Source organism: Rosa chinensis, chromosome 7 (genome assembly GCF_002994745.2).
Source record: "Rosa chinensis cultivar Old Blush chromosome 7, RchiOBHm-V2, whole genome shotgun sequence".
NCBI lineage: Eukaryota > Viridiplantae > Streptophyta > Magnoliopsida > Rosales > Rosaceae > Rosa > Rosa chinensis.
Genome location: NC_037094.1, coordinates 36453344 through 36469353, shown reverse-complemented (window position 1 = coordinate 36469353; position 16010 = coordinate 36453344). Strand labels below are relative to the sequence as shown.

At 40.0% G+C, this 16010-nt stretch overlaps 2 protein-coding genes across 2 annotated transcripts; both read right to left on the bottom strand.

The window, feature by feature from the left end:
• Positions 1–6834: 6834 nt before the first annotated feature.
• LOC112178767 (chitinase 10) lies at positions 6835–8220 on the bottom strand. The gene is made up of 2 exons (XM_024316980.2): positions 7567–8220; positions 6835–7409 (listed from the first exon to the last, which is right to left on the bottom strand). Exons 1-2 carry the CDS (start codon positions 8022–8024, stop codon positions 7043–7045), a joined length of 825 nt encoding a protein of 274 aa, XP_024172748.1. The 5' UTR covers positions 8025–8220; the 3' UTR covers positions 6835–7042.
• Positions 8221–10970: 2750 nt separating this feature from the next.
• On the bottom strand, positions 10971–13283 carry LOC112180587. Its single transcript, XM_024319142.2, has 5 exons — positions 12943–13283; positions 12165–12688; positions 11702–11889; positions 11334–11400; positions 10971–11206 (listed from the first exon to the last, which is right to left on the bottom strand). The coding sequence occupies exons 1-4, from the start codon at positions 13076–13078 to the stop codon at positions 11391–11393; spliced, it is 858 nt and encodes a 285-aa protein (XP_024174910.2). The 5' UTR covers positions 13079–13283; the 3' UTR covers positions 10971–11206; positions 11334–11390.
• Between the last annotated feature and the right edge of the window lie 2727 nt (positions 13284–16010).

The following is a 16010-nucleotide window of genomic DNA, read 5'->3' as shown; positions in this document are numbered from 1 at the left end:
GATTAGACAATGCTGGGGAGTTTACATCAAAGACTTTTGATGATTATTGCATGTCCATTGGGATTGATGTTGAACATCCTGTTCCTCATGTTCATACCCAAAATGGTCTGGCAGAAGCCACCATTAAACGACTACAAATGGTTGCTCGAGCATTGGTGATGCGCACCAATCTCCCTATTTCTGCTTGGGGCTATGCAATATTGCATGCAGCTGTGCTTATTCGTTTGAGGCCCGCTGCCACTCAACCCTTCTCTGCGTCTCAGATGGTTACTGGGTATGAGCCTGATGTCTCACACTTACGCATATTTGGGTGTGCAGTATTTGTGCCTATTGCGCCGCCACAGCGCACCAAAATGGGTCCTCAAAGACGATTAGGCCTTTATGTTGGATATGATTCTCCAACAATTATCCGCTACATAGAACCCTTGACAGGCGATCTCTTTACTGCTAGATTTGCGGATTGTCACTTCGATGAGACAGTCTTCCCGTCGTTAGGGGGAGATAAGAACATCAATGTTCAACAGGAACGACAGGAATTGTCGTGGTCTGTCCCCACTCTGTCTCATCTTGATCCCCGAACCGCACAGTCAGAAATTGAAGTGCGGAGAATTCTCGATCTTCAGAACGTAGCAGATTCGATGCCTGATGCGTTTTCTGATATCGCTAAAGTGACGAGATCACACATACCTGCTGCAAACGTGCCTGCAAGGATTGATGTCCCTAAAAGTAGAGGACATGACGCCAACTCAAGAATGCATGAGCATGGCGCCAACGTCCCATCTCTCAATGATGGTGACGTTGTGGCTAGGCCCACGGCTCCCGCCAAGAAGCGCGGGAGGCCCATAGGTTCGATGGATTCTCGCCTAAGAAAGAAAGCGAGTTCGGCACAAAATAATCCATTAATCATCGATGTAAATAATCCATCTCATGAGAATATTCCGGATTATGGTTATGTCCAAGAGACATCATTGGGGGACGCTCCAATGTCAGAACCAACTCCAGAGAATAGAGAGATCTCCATAAATTACACTAGTGTACATGAGATGATGGATAGAAATTCTATGGCGATTGATGATGCATTTGCATATCATATTGCAAAAGGAATCATAGAATATGATGATATCGAACCTCGCTCTGTTGAAGAATGTCAACAAAGAGCGGATTGGCCTAAATGGAAAGATGCAATCCAGGTTGAATTGGATTCACTAACAAAGAGACAGGTATTTGGGCCTGTAACGCAGACACCCCCAAGTGTAAAGCCTGTTGGCCATAAATGGGTCTTTGTTAGAAAGCGTAATGAGAAAAACGAGGTTGTTAGATACAAAGCCCGCCTTGTGGCGCAAGGTTTCTCACAACGCCCTGGAATTGACTACGAGGAGACATATTCTCCCGTAATGGATGTTATAACGTTCCGCTACCTTGTCAGTTTGGTAGTTTCCGAAAAACTTGACATGCAGCTTATGGATGTGGTTACAGCATATCTCTATGGGGATCTAGATTCAGAGATATATATGAAGGTTCCAGATGGACTTCAATTACCCAAATCAAGTGGCTCTAAACCACGGAGCGCGTCTTCAATAAGATTAAAACGCTCACTATATGGATTAAAACAATCCGGACGGATGTGGTATAACCGTCTAAGTGACTACTTGATTGGGAAGGGATATATTAACAATGAAATATGCCCATGCGTGTTCATTAAAAGAACAAGTTCCGGATTTGCAATCGTAGCAGTTTATGTCGATGACATGAACCTAATTGGAACTCTAGATGAGTTGAAGGTAACTGCTAAATACTTGAAATCCGAATTTGAGATGAAAGATCTTGGGAAAACACGGTTTTGTCTCGGTTTAGAACTCGAGCACCGTAGTGATGGAATCTTGATCCATCAGTCTGCATATACTCAGAAAATCCTAAGGCGCTTTAATGAAGATAAAGCAAAGCCTACGAGTACTCCCATGATCGGCCGTAGTCTTGAGCCCGGAAAAGATCCGTTTCGTCCAAGGGATGAGGACGAAGAACCATTAGAGGCCGAGGTGCCCTATTTGAGTGCAATAGGCGCATTATTGTACTTAGCTCAATGCACAAGACCGGATATCTCATTCGCAGTGAACTTGTTAGCTCGACATAGCTCTGCGCCAACACGCCGCCATTGGATTGGTATAAAGACAATCTTTCGATACCTAAGAGGTACGATTGATATGGGCCTATTCTATCCCTACAGAGAGAAAAGGAATGACGGAAAATTGGGATTGGACCCCAAGAGGCAAAACGCCCCCGTCCATGGAATGGCCGCCGGCCATGTTGCTGCCGCCGGCGCCGCCACCGCTCATGGTGGCCGGCATTCTCCTATCTCCCTCCATCAAAACGACAATGATGTCTTGATGGGTTTTGCTGATGCAGGGTACCTCTCTGACCCTCACAAAGGTCGCTCCCAAACTGGTTATGTCTTTACCATGGGAAGCACTGCGATATCTTGGAGGTCTACAAAACAGACCCTTGTTGCTACTTCCTCAAATCATGCAGAGATTATTGCTCTACATGAAGCTGTACGTGAATGTGTATGGCTAAGGTCCGTAATTCGACACATTCAAGGAAGTTGTGGTTTGAAGTCTACCACAAATGAACCTACATGCATTTATGAGGATAATGCAGCTTGTATTGAACAAATGAAGTTAGGTTTCATCAAGGGCGACAACACCAAGCATATATCGCCTAAGTTCTTTTATAATCAGCAACAACAATCACTCCTAAAGATTGAAGTGAATCAAATCCGATCAGAGGATAATGTAGCGGACTTATTCACTAAGTCGTTACCTAAATCCACCTTCGAGAAACATGTGAAGAGCATCGGATTGAGAAAGTTATCCGAACTCCCACGATTATAGCAATCAGGGGGAGATATCGACATCAGGGGGAGTTATGATGTCTACATGTTCGATCTCGAAGAGTGAAGGACGTGTTGTGCTCTTTTTGTCCTTCGACCAGGGTTATTTTTATCCCACAGGGTTTTTGTTACCTGGCAAGGTTTTTAACGAGGCAACGGATGAAGCGTCACCACCAAGTTTGAAGCGGCACAAGGGGGAGTGTTGAAGGAATATCGATTTAGTGTGCCTTATCAAACTAGGAGTAGCAATAGGAGAGAAGGTTCTAGATTTCCCAATCCTACACGGATTGGTATTCCTTGTAACATTAGAACTAGCACTTTGTAATCCCTATATATAGGGCTCCTATTCTCAATAATAAGAACACATCTCTCTCATCAATCTCTCTCAAATACATTATACTTAAACAAAAAAAAAATTATAGTTAATCTGTTGGCCAGACGCTTTAGAAAATTTATTTAGAGTATTCAAAATATTCCTAGAAGCACTAGGAGAAGCCTTTCCAAAGCTTAAACAATCATCTGCAAAAAACGGATTAGAAATTTTAATCCCTTTTGGGGAGGTAAGTATTTCAATATGATTCTTTGAATAAGAAGTCATAGCATTCAGTCTTCGAATTAAAGGCTCTATACAGAGTATAAAAATATATGAAGAAAGGGGATCCCCCTGTCTAAATCATGTAAGAGGTTTGAAAGATTCATAAGTTTGGCCATTGATCGATCAGAATTGAGAAACTCACAGTTTCTATACAGTTCATTAGATCAAGCCGCTGAACATGGAAACTAAATTGTATAACACAAGCTCGAATATAATTTTAGTGAAGAAAATCATAAGCCTTGTCAAGATCTATTTTGATATCCATTGATCCAGAACATTTTTTCTTTTGCGAAAAAGTAGAGAAAATTTCATGTGCAACAAGAATATTGTCATAAATTGATCTTTCTGGACCAAAAGTTCCTTGATTTTCATAAATATGTTTGTGAAGTAAAGGCTTTGATCTGTTAATCATAATTTTTGAGATTATTTTATAACTAACCTTGCATATGTTTATTGGTCTGAAATGATTTACATGTTCAGGTGAGTCAGTCTTTGAAATTAAAACTATATTTGTTTTATTTATAAGCTCAAGACTAGAATTACTAATAAAGAATTTGGGGGAAATGATCATTTACCCAATTTTGGGGTTAATTAACCCCACTTACCCAAACACTCTAAGAGATTGCCCACTTACACAATATTTTATATATATATATATATATATATATATATATATTTTGCCCTAATACCCAATTAAGTATTTTTTATCACTTTTTAGTTTTGCCCTCTCCTTCTTTGTCACTTAGAGAGAGAAGTCATCGGAGACCTTGCCGGACTCCCGTGACCGGCGGCCGGCGGCCTACTCCTGTGACGGGAATTCGGCCGGATTCTAGCGTCCGATTTTATTGCCCCCCAATACTCTTTTTATTACCTCCCAATAATCATATTATTGCATTCCAATAATCATACTATTGCCTCCTAATAATCATACTATTGCCCCCAACAATCATATTATTGCCCTCCAGTGAGGTGCATAAACTCCCAAAACTAAAATGAATACACTACAGACACAATTGATCAATTTATATGTTCAATTCTACACGTTCACTTTTTTTTTCCTTCCCCATTCTCGGAGCTCACAGTATACCAAAAAAAAAAAAAAAATTGGCCACCTAGAAATTGCTCTAAGCACCAGATCGGAGCAAACTTTAGCCTTCCACACCCCCCCCGGCTGGGACTTCCTCTATACCAATCCTTCACTCAGCATCAGCCTTGGACATGACGGAGAGTCAGCTTTGCCGTGGATGGAACCCGGCTATCTGCCTCTGCTGGTGCTTAGAAGGATGAATCAGAGCCGTTAAGGCTCTCTTCACCCACTCGCCCTCGACTCCAGGACTTGCAGAGGCTGCAATTTCGACAATCCTCTTCTTCTTGCGTCTTATTCGCGTGGCGGTGGTGGTCGGGATTGAAGAGAGAGAGGAAACGAATCGGCACCGATCTGGTCGGTGTAGAGCCAAATAGTGCACCACCACTTAGAGATGGAGGACGACGGCGCGGCACGGAGAAGTCTCGCTCATCGCCAACGTCGCCAAAGTCGGCGAAGACTCGAAGCGGTTAGGAATTCGGGTTGGACCGTATGACTCCACCGGGGGGAGAGATCGGAGAAGGGAAGGGGGAGAGGGGGAGAGGGGGAGAGAGAGAGAGAGAGAGAGAGAGAGAGAGAGAGAGAGAGAGAGAGAGAGAGAGAGAGAGAGAGAGAGAGAGAGAGAGAGAGAGAGAGAGAGAGAGTCTGAGGGGAGTAGTTGTTAATTAAAATGAGGGCAATACTGTCAATAGATGTTAGATTAGGTAAATGGGAATAAAAAACTCTTAGTGGAGTAAGTGGGCAATTTTTAGGCTCAAATTGGATAAGTGATCACATAATTTGATACCTCGGTTTTTAGATCATCGAATAAGCTTGAAAGAAGATTGAGGTGCATGCTTGCATAGTCACATGATTGCAACCTATTTCTCTTATTAAAGTGAGAGCAATTTTCACATAATAGTGTCGACTTTTGTTTCTAAATACTACTACTAGGGAAATTCTACAATATTATAGTGTACGACATGTGGTGTAGGATTTAGTTACTCATATAAGAATATACAACTTTTAGGACTTAATTGTTTATTTTGATGAGGACTTTTTTCTAGTTATCTAAACAATACGAGGTCGTGCATGACACCCTTGTTCTCCCTTCCTCTTATAACCTAATTCTTTTCTGAGAAAATTCTATAATACATACACATATGTTATAGATATATTTATAGACGTGACAACAAATTTGTTGTCATTGTAGTAACGTGACTCCTCTTTTATGTAATCATATGCATCTACAACCTTCTTATAAGTTTTGATAGTTTATTATTAGAGTTGTAATTCTAGTTCAATTATAGGTAAATAAATTTTTTTTTTCAATTAAATTGTAATTTTTGGTTCAGTTAAATGTAAATGATCGAATGTATGATATGGTTGGTGCAGCTTCTCGTAAGCAAATGAATGAAATTGTCGAATCCAATTTGGGGAGGACATAATTTCTAAACATATAACAATAAGCAATGAGAGAGCATCCCAAATAACAAGGGTTGTCAATCCATCAAAGTGGCCGGGCAATACCTTTTGCTTTACAACGGTAACATAGCGAAAAGATATGGATAATGCAGTGCCACAAAATAGTTAAACCAGATTTCCCGTTATGATTTTTTTTTATATTCTTTTTTCCTTCTCTTATGATTTTTCATACTCTCAAAGAAAGTCTAAGTGGATTGTTCTACTTTTCATATAGAGTGAGCGTTTTGTACTTTATCAATTTCTCAGTCCCTCTAGTCGGGTGGGCGCTGGTCGGTCTTTTGACCAGATATCCCCCTTTGGTGCCTTTGGCGCCTCGATCAAACTTGCGTTCCTGGCCTTCGCTATCGTATGTATCAACTTGGCTTCGTCCAGAACTAAGGGGCCATTCTGGCGAGCGCGTGGGTGTAGGAATTGCCTACGTGGAAACAGGCCATTGGCTGCAGTAAAAAATTGCCCTTATTTCAACTTGACATGAAGAATGCCTTTCAACAAGAGGGATCCGCAAGAACAATTGTTGTCAATAAGAACTAATTGGTATGACACTACATTTCATCCTACCATTAAGAGGTTGTGTCCATTTGATCATGCAAAAGACTTGCCGCCTCTTCTTTTTGTGCTTAATTTGAACTTTTCCTTTCATATATAACAATGACTCCATGATTGAAGCATTACACATATTCTATTCCTTAAATCTCAATTAAATAGAACTATATAGAGAAGTAAAGTACTAGATAGAACGATCTAAATCTCAAATAGAACTATATAGAGAAGTAGAGTACTAGATAGAACGATCAACGATCCATATAACTCGCTAGGTATAAAATACATTATTGTTTTAGATAGAGATCTCAAACAGAATCATAGAGAAGTAAAGTACCAGATAGAAAGATCCATACAACTCGCTAGCTATAGTATACATTATTGTTTAAGATGGAGATGGATGCATGTCAAAGCATCAACATACAAACAATAGACTTGCGAGCTTGACTAACAAATTGTTCCGTCACATAAATTAAAATGACTTTTGATTTTCACAGTCTAAATTTGGTCCTGTTTGAACACCAAACAGACTAGCATATCTTTTGAAATAACCAATTCGATCATTCACTCGTGCATCGCTGCCTATTCCACACTCAAGTCCACCGTTGATGATGTTCGTCACCATCCCGAATCCGACTGTCCTATTAGCAGCCATGTCAGCTTGCGTGAGCACATATCGACCCACCATGACATTGTGACAAGAGGGCTTCGGCTTTTGCTCAGTCATCCAGAACCATATAGCTGTTTTGAAAGCTATTAAGGAATTGTTTGCTACTACTTCTGGATTTTTTAGTCCATCAAACCCTAATGCCTTGCCTGCCTGACCATAATTATAGTTCCTGCCCAAGATTTTAACTCAAAAAAATTAATTGGAGGAATCATACATTAATTTGACAAGTTTAGGTTAAGCTTACCATAAATTGGGTCCATGTTATGTTGAACATCCATTTCTCATTACTATTTGCACTAATCGATAGTTGAATCAATTAAGCTTACCAAGATAGTTGAATTGGTCCTCTTCCTTTGTAAGATTTTCCAGGATAGCATGGCCACTCCTTGTTGGTGCTGTCGCAATAGTTGCTTCCCGGATTGACTTCCTCTTTAAAGCACAAACCCCAAGAGTATGGTCCGTCGGGCGCTGTAGCCCACCCGCCTGTGGTCTCGTGAGAGATCTGAGCAAGAAATGCTGCAATTTCACGCTTTCGAGTGGCTAGACTTCCGGTGCTGCCGAATCTCGGAAAGTATTTGGTTGCCTCGATGAAGGAGCGATAGGTGTAGAAATCATTTGCAGGGCATGCTGTGTCGTCCTTGTGTAGAAACAAGTTGTTGTAAAGCTTTTTGTTGATCAAAGTAGATACTGGATGAGCCTCAACTTCCCATGATGAGATGGAGAAAAGAAAGATGGTAGTGAGGAAGAAGAAGAAGGCTGAAGATGACAGCAAGACCGCAGCCATGGATTTAGGAGTTGTCGGTGATGATAGTTTGTCTTAATTGATTGAATATATACAAGAGGAAACTAATATAGTAGTAGCCCTTTTGTCATAAGTACGTGCCGCCGGCCAATTATATTATGGATTTAGTTTTTGTAAGACAATGAAGCAGCAGACACGGTATAAAGAGGAACAGTATCTTCCTCATGTAATTTAAAGACTTGTTAATTGATCGAGTCTCATGTAGATGGCTAAAGACTTGGCATTAGTGTTAGTGCGGAAAAAAAAAATTTCAGAAGAATATCTTCTCACCTACTCTATTAATTGGAGTAGGAGTGAAGAAGACTTGTTAGAGGCTGCTCTGGAAAAGTGGTTTAAGATGTGATCAGTTTGTGATGAAGAACAAATTTGTAACTTGAGTTTACAAGTAATAAACTCTAAAAAGATAAATCTGGAGTCCACTAGAGAATTTGAGAAAAAACTCACATTTTATTAAATTTGATATGATAAACTGATTATAATACAAAGCATAATGGTGCTTATATAGGCATTCAAGACCTAAAATTATAATCCAATAAAAAATCCTAAAGAATCCAAATTTAAAAGAAACTAAGAACCTAAAATAAAAAGAATCCTAAAATAAATGTAAAAACTAGCCTAAAAATATTAAATCCCGAATCGGATAATCAAAACAACACATTTTGGCCTAAATCTGTTAGGGCTCAATAAAGTGAGTCTTGAACATCTCGTCGTTCCCATTCTGGAAATGTATCATGCGTTTCAAATGGACATTATAGTCAAAAGTTGATCAAGTCTGAATCACAATCAAAACCTGATTTTTCACACAAGAAACCTGAAAAGTACTCCAAAACCAAATCTTCTTCAATATTTCAGTGGCCGATAACTTCATTACACGTGAGTTATCTATTTTCCAATCACTTTTCTTGACTCTTACGCCACTTATTTGCTTTTATGATTTTTCAACTAAATTGGGCCCATTCTCGTCCTACATCAGGGCGGGTTCTTGCAAAAAATTCTTTGGTGCCTAAATCAATTTGTGCTTGAGATGCATGTAGTAAGTGAAATTAGATGTGATTGCTTAATTACCTCAATTCTTTACTCCACCGAGTATTTAAAGGTGAGCTTGAGCATATATCTTTGTTAGTACACAACTACACATAATGTAGCTCTCGCAAGTCACAAATTAATGGATCCACAACCCTACCCTTCAGACAATAAAGATAGAGTCGTTGTCTCGTTTCATTGTGGGTTAGTGGGACTGGCTAGTTCGTCTTTGACGTGATTGCATTCAAGTAGTTCTGCCCGCAAAGAGTTTTGTTGATACTTGAGAGAGTCATGTTTTTCTTCTCCAACTTATATCGAGGGGAAACCCACTATAATTTTAACGAACCCCACAATTAGCAAGTTGACACAGCCACTTCTCAAAGTGGGAATGTCAACAATTTGCACATATGTCCGAGGGAAACTTTCTCCAAAGGGAAAGAAGATTGTGGAACACGTTTGCATAGTTGCGTGATTGCAACCCACTTCATTTTAGTTGACTTTTGGACATCTTTTTTGACATATTTTTACAACACTTTACTACTGCATGTACATGCATAGTAAAAATCCTTTAAAGTTTAAAGAATCAATGATTAAGTCATATATTAGTGTAAAATAGTAAAAATCTTTATAAAATTTTATATATATATATATATATATATATATATATACATACAAAATCCTCAAATTAGAATGGGCCTATATATATGTATCTCATAACTCCACGCACAGTGTGCGGGTTCAATCTAGTACATATAATGAATGCTAGCTTGTTTTTGAATATATAAGAGAGCAATAGGAGCCACGGCACTAACCTCCAATAGGTAGGTCTCATCACTCCTTCATGCGAACTCTTAATGGGCGGCTTTAATTAATGTATTGCTTATAATTGATAGACCAGAGACCCCATTTATGTTTAGAGGCATTTAGACTAGAATAATGCTACGTGAACTATATTTTAGTATACCACATAGAGCACAGGATGAGTAAAGTTCTTGATCAATAGGAGCCGAGTCAAGCCAAGTCAGCTGGAGCCATCAGGGAACATCCCCCATCACCACTCTGGTTTTAGTTGCGTTGTGTGTGTTCAACCCCCTAGTGGAAGAACAAGCACAAGTGGACATGCACATGCAATGTGTGTGACTGAAAGGAAGCTTTGAAACCATGATGCAACGGAAGAATCAGAAGCGTCAATTAGAACGCAAATAAAAGAATTCCCAGTGGGACAATATATAACAACCGCAAGGATAGGTCAGAAATGAATGGCACTATATCAGGACATGCTGAATTGCATTGCACATGAATCACTTATCGGAGAATGGAACCAGGCAGCCAGCAGCAGCAGAACAAAGCTGTTGCCTCTACAAGTTCCAGTGCCAGACAAATTGACCTGAATTGCCAACCGTAAGTAAGTCTGTTTAGGAACCCCATACTCAGAGATCTGTTTAGGCCTGTTAAAGCCGCGTCCTTCACCCAACCATTAGAACTTACACAAATGGAAGTTGCCTTACAAACATGGAGGACAACCTGGCTTTGCTTCTTGCTATAGACGTGAGGGTCTTGGTCTTCCTTCCGTGCAGATTAGGCATCAAATGTGAAAGGGCAAAAAACAAAAAAAATGTCTAATCATCTGTTGATAATAGGAAAATTCAAATTTCCATGTGCCAATGGCCCAATGAAAAATCTGGGAAGGAAAATTCAAAGAGTTCTGAGTCTGAGAGCCTCTTGTGGATTTGAGTATATGGAGCGGTTCCATGAGTGACTGGATCGAGAATTTTGGTTGGACAGTCATAGTAATGCAAGTGAAAGGACAATGAGAATCAAACTTTTTGCACATGATGAAGCTTCCTTGCCTGGTTCATCTGTATATGTTCAGTTACAATATATATTTCAATACTCATAAAGCTATAACTAGTACGATAATTTCATTATATTCTTAAATTAGGAGCAGTTTGTCGATCTATTCATACATCCTTCCGTAGCAAAACATACAGATACTACTGAAAAAATCCTACTCCTGTAGAGGGCACTACAAAATACAGCCCTCCACGAGTTATCATACATATGAACAAAACCCACTGATTAGCAGACTAGTCACAGTGCCTCCACTTTGACATGTTTCTCCACTTGTCCTTTAAATCGACCTGAACATAGTTACCTCAACATTCTTAAACACAATATAGATCTTTAAAGCAGTGACATATACATTAAGATGAATAGAAAACGTTTTACATGCAAGTTAAAGCAGCAAATAGTGCACAACGTCACTACCTCAGTTCTTTCTTCAAATACATCTCGGTATGCATCTAAGATAAGCTTCCAATTTCCTTAACCATACCTGCAACAGAAAATATCACAATTATGAGGACTTGGTGCAAGTGCTTAGAACTAATATTATGATCTACTTACTCAGCCAATAGAAGCATGATTGCTGGTAAGTTGCGAGGACATAAAATTCTTTTCATCTTTTTAGTAACAAGTATTATGTAGCAACCGAACATTTCAAGTAACGAGCTTGAAAAGGATCGGAAAGTATTACCGACAATCTGCAATTAAAAAAAAGTAGATAAAAAGTTCTCTTTCACAACAAGAAGCTGGTGAACAGAGAGAGTTTACCAAACATGACAACAAGTACTTACTCTTGCACACCAGCCCTTAACATGTCTTCTTCATGTACGCTCCATCTCTTTACTTTTCTCCTCTTAGCAAATCTTTTATCCTCATACTTTTTCAGTGGAGAAATAGCATTCCGTTTTAAAGTAGGTAAATGAAGCGTGCCCTTACCATTACTTGTTCCTTCAGGTGACATACCTAGCGAGTCATCCCACTGGAAAAACAAGTAAACCAAATTTATAAACAAACAGAACCACCACAAAATTTTTACAAACACCAGACCAACTCACAGATCCATCATAGAAACTACTGGGATTTCTTTTTACTGGAAGTAGAATATATGCATATACAAAATGCAAATGAAGTCCAAACAATAAACACCAGGAATCAACATCTCAATCATAACATTATATTGGCCATTTTGCCTATGTGCAACGTAGTAACTTAAAAGAGCTGGTCAGACTAACAGAACAATATGAACATAAGTACCATGTAAGTATGGGCAGTACTATTACGTTCCATCAACCCAGGTCGAGGACCACTATTCTGATTACTGCAACACAGATCTGCACGGTTGGGATCACCACTTCGAACATACTCTGTGCCCTTTCCCTTCTCAACGGACAGGTTGGATGCATCATTTTCTTTTCCGGGAGCTTGGGGCACATCGTTCTGATCACTGGAGGTCGGATTTCCATTAGTATCACTATTAGAATGATCAGGCCCAGTGGTCTTTTCAACAGAAGGATTTTCTGTACCATCTTCTCCATTTACATGATTGACTTCCACCTCAGATCTTACAATTTCCGGCACGCGCAAATTATAAGGTAGTGGGTCTGTCACTACGGATTGTACAGCCATAACACCAGACTTAAGTTGTTCTTGCACTTTTCTAACTTCAGTGCTGGATACGTAATTATGTATGCCATCTGATGCATCCGTGCCGACATATTCAGCATCTCTAATCTTAAGTGGTCCATGCTTGTGCCTAAGTGCCCTGTTCCTCGGAATTTCTATAAAAGATAAAAAAGAAGACTCAAGAAACTGGACTCCAAAATTTGAAACTCAAGCATGTGTAATAATGAAGCAAACTATTAAACAGGAGCATATTCAAATCTTCAGTTAGATAGGGCTCGCACAACAGAGACCGAGCTGTATATTTGGTATCATGAAACAGCACAGAACAAACCAATACAGAGCGCCCTCTCAACAATACAGAAACTGATGTCACTGAAATATCCCTCTCTGCTATTGAAAAAGAGAATACCTTTCTCTTTTCTTGCAGGTTCAAAACTGAGGACACCACAGTTCACATTAAGCGGTGACCTCCCTTCCCCCACTACCCGCAAAACACCGTCCATAGAATGGTAACCCAACAGAGACCCAAACTTGGAAAAAGCCATAGTCACTATTGAGGGAAAGAATCCCGTGTAATTAGGAATGAAATAATTGCAATATCCTAGATTAGGATTGTAGTCATTCTGGTATCCTAGATTGATAGTCTGAGTTGTATTACCATACTGATTCCCTAGAATTGTGGATCGAGTATCAGCAAAGTGTGTATAAGTTGTAGGCAACTGTATTGAAGAATCAATCAATAAAGAATAGTTTTTCTTCACCACATCGTTTTCTTCATGGTATCAGAGCGGGTTACCCACGTGTGCATGCCAAACGGCCACACGGGTTCCACGTCACCCAAAAAGTTGTCCACGTGTATGGCTTGAAAATTCGCCACACGTGCGGGGGTGTGTTGAGAATATATACATCCCACATGGGAAAAATGGGACCTTGCCTATGGGTTTATAAGGGTTTGGGCCACTCCATCCATTGCCAATTGGTTTTAGATGTGAACCTCAGATTACTTTATCATGGTATCAAAGCATACCGACTCTGAGGCATAATCTGAAAACAAGAAAACCAAAACCAATTCCTCAATGGCAGGAGACGTTTTGAAGATAGAGCAGAACAAGAATTCAACCTCTGCTTCACAGAGAAACCCCGAACCATGGGAGAACCCAAATCACCCCCTCTTTCTCCATCATTCAGATCAACCTGGCGCAACTCTTGTGTCCCAACCACTGATGGAAGATAATTACACCACATGGGTCCAGTCTATGAGCATGGCCCTGACTATCAAGAATAAGAAAGGCTTCATTGATGGGACTCTCAAGAGACCAACACATAATCCTAATGAGCAGCAACAATGGGATCGATGCAATACCCTTGTCAAGACTTGGCTACTTGGAGCAATGTCAAAGGAAATCTCAAGCAGTGTTATTCACTGCAAAGAAGCGAGAGATATGTGGACTGAGATTCAGGAGCGGTTCTCTCATACGAATATAGTTCAACTATTTAATATAGAGAATGCTATTCATGACTGCGAACAAGGTGCAAATTCAGTTACAGCATTTTTCACAAAACTTAAAAGTCTTTGGGATGAAAAGGATGCCCTTTGTACTTTTCCACCATGCCAATGTGAAGCAGCTGCTGAAGTCAAAGCCTATCTAGAAACACAGAAGACTATGAAGTTTCTGATGGGACTTGGTGAGAGCTATGCAACCATTCGAAGTAATGTAATTGGAATGGATCCACTTCCAAATGTAAACAAGGCTTATGCCATGGCCTTGCGTCATGAGAAACAGGCAGAGGTCTCTAATGGGAAGACATCTGCACCACCTGAAGCGTCCGCTTTCTCTGTGAAAAAGTTCCATCGTGCTACTAATTCAACAGAAGGAGAGAAGAAATGTGAAAAGTGCAACATGACAAACCATAGCACGAAAAATTGCAGGGCACATCTCAAATGCACCTATTGTAATGGCAAGGGGCATACCTACGAATATTGTCGTAGAAGAAAAAATGCAATGGAAGGAGGGCAACAAGCAAGGGCCAACCATGTAGCTTCTTCAAGTGACAACAAAGAAGGGATGACAACCTTTCCCTTTTCCCAAGAGGAGTGTAATCAAATGCTTGGTCTTCTGAGCAAATTTAAGACCGTTGCTAGCAACCAAGATGATTATCACCAAATGCTAGGAGCCTTGAACAAGCCTAACTCATCTGCAGTCAATCTTGTTGGTAATGTTCCTAATTATGAGGAACTTTCAGGTAAAAGTTTCAATGTTTCTCGTGCTAATGGACCAATCTGGATATTAGATAGTGGTGCCAGCGATCATATCGTTTGCCATCCTCATTTTCTTACATCACTCAAGCCTGTTCATAATCATCTTGTAAAATTACCTGATGGAAAATCTGCTCATGTTACTCACATTGGGACTGTTGTTTTTTCCCAACACTTCATCCTCCATAATGTTCTTTGTGTACCATTGTTTTACCTGAATCTCATCTCTGTCAGCAAACTTGCATTCGATTCTTTTTATATCACCATTTTTCTTAGACAAGTTTGCTTCATACAGGACCTACGATCGGGGAAGACGATTGGGACGGGAACTGAGAGTGAAGGACTTTACTGCCTTAATCTACCACAGAAAGGAGCCTGTAATATGGTGCGCAGCAAACCTCAAAATTTATGGCACCAAAGACTAGGGCACCCCTCCAGCAAAGTATTTCCATTATTTCCTTTCCTTGCAAATAAAACTTGCGATGCAAGTACTTGTTCCGTTTGTCCTTTGGCCAAACTAACCAGACAACCTTTTCCATTAAGTGTTACATTGAGTGACTCTTGTTTTGATCTCATCCATGTTGATATCTGGGGTGGCTATCATGTCCCAACATTTTCTGGTGCACAATATTTTTTAACTATTGTTGATGATCACTCCAGAAGCACATGGGTTTATCTAATGAAACACAAGTCAGATACACGCACTCTTCTTGTACACTTTGTTCATTTAGCCGAAAATCAATTTGGAAAAAGAGTGAAGGTTATTAGGAGTGACAATGGGCCAGAGTTTAAACTCACAGAATTTTACTCCTCCAAGGGCATTTTGCATCAAACTAGTTGCATCAACACGCCACAACAAAATGGCGTCGTTGAGCGCAAACATAGACACTTGCTAAATATGGCTCGAGCGCTGCTCTTCCAAGCCCATTTACCTAAGCCCTTTTGGGGGGAAGCTATCCTCACAGCTGCTTATTTAATTAACCGAACACCAACCCCACTTCTTCAAGGCAAATCACCTTTTGAAAAACTCTTTCACAAAGAGCCAACCTATTCACATTTACGAGTTTTTGGGTGTCGGTGTTTTGTGTCAACTCATCCTCTTCGTCCTTCCAAGTTTGATCCTAGATCCACTGAGTGTATATTCATCGGATACCCACATGGGCAAAAGGGGTACAAAGTTTACAACTTGATCAGTAAGAAAATTCTTGTATCAAGAGACG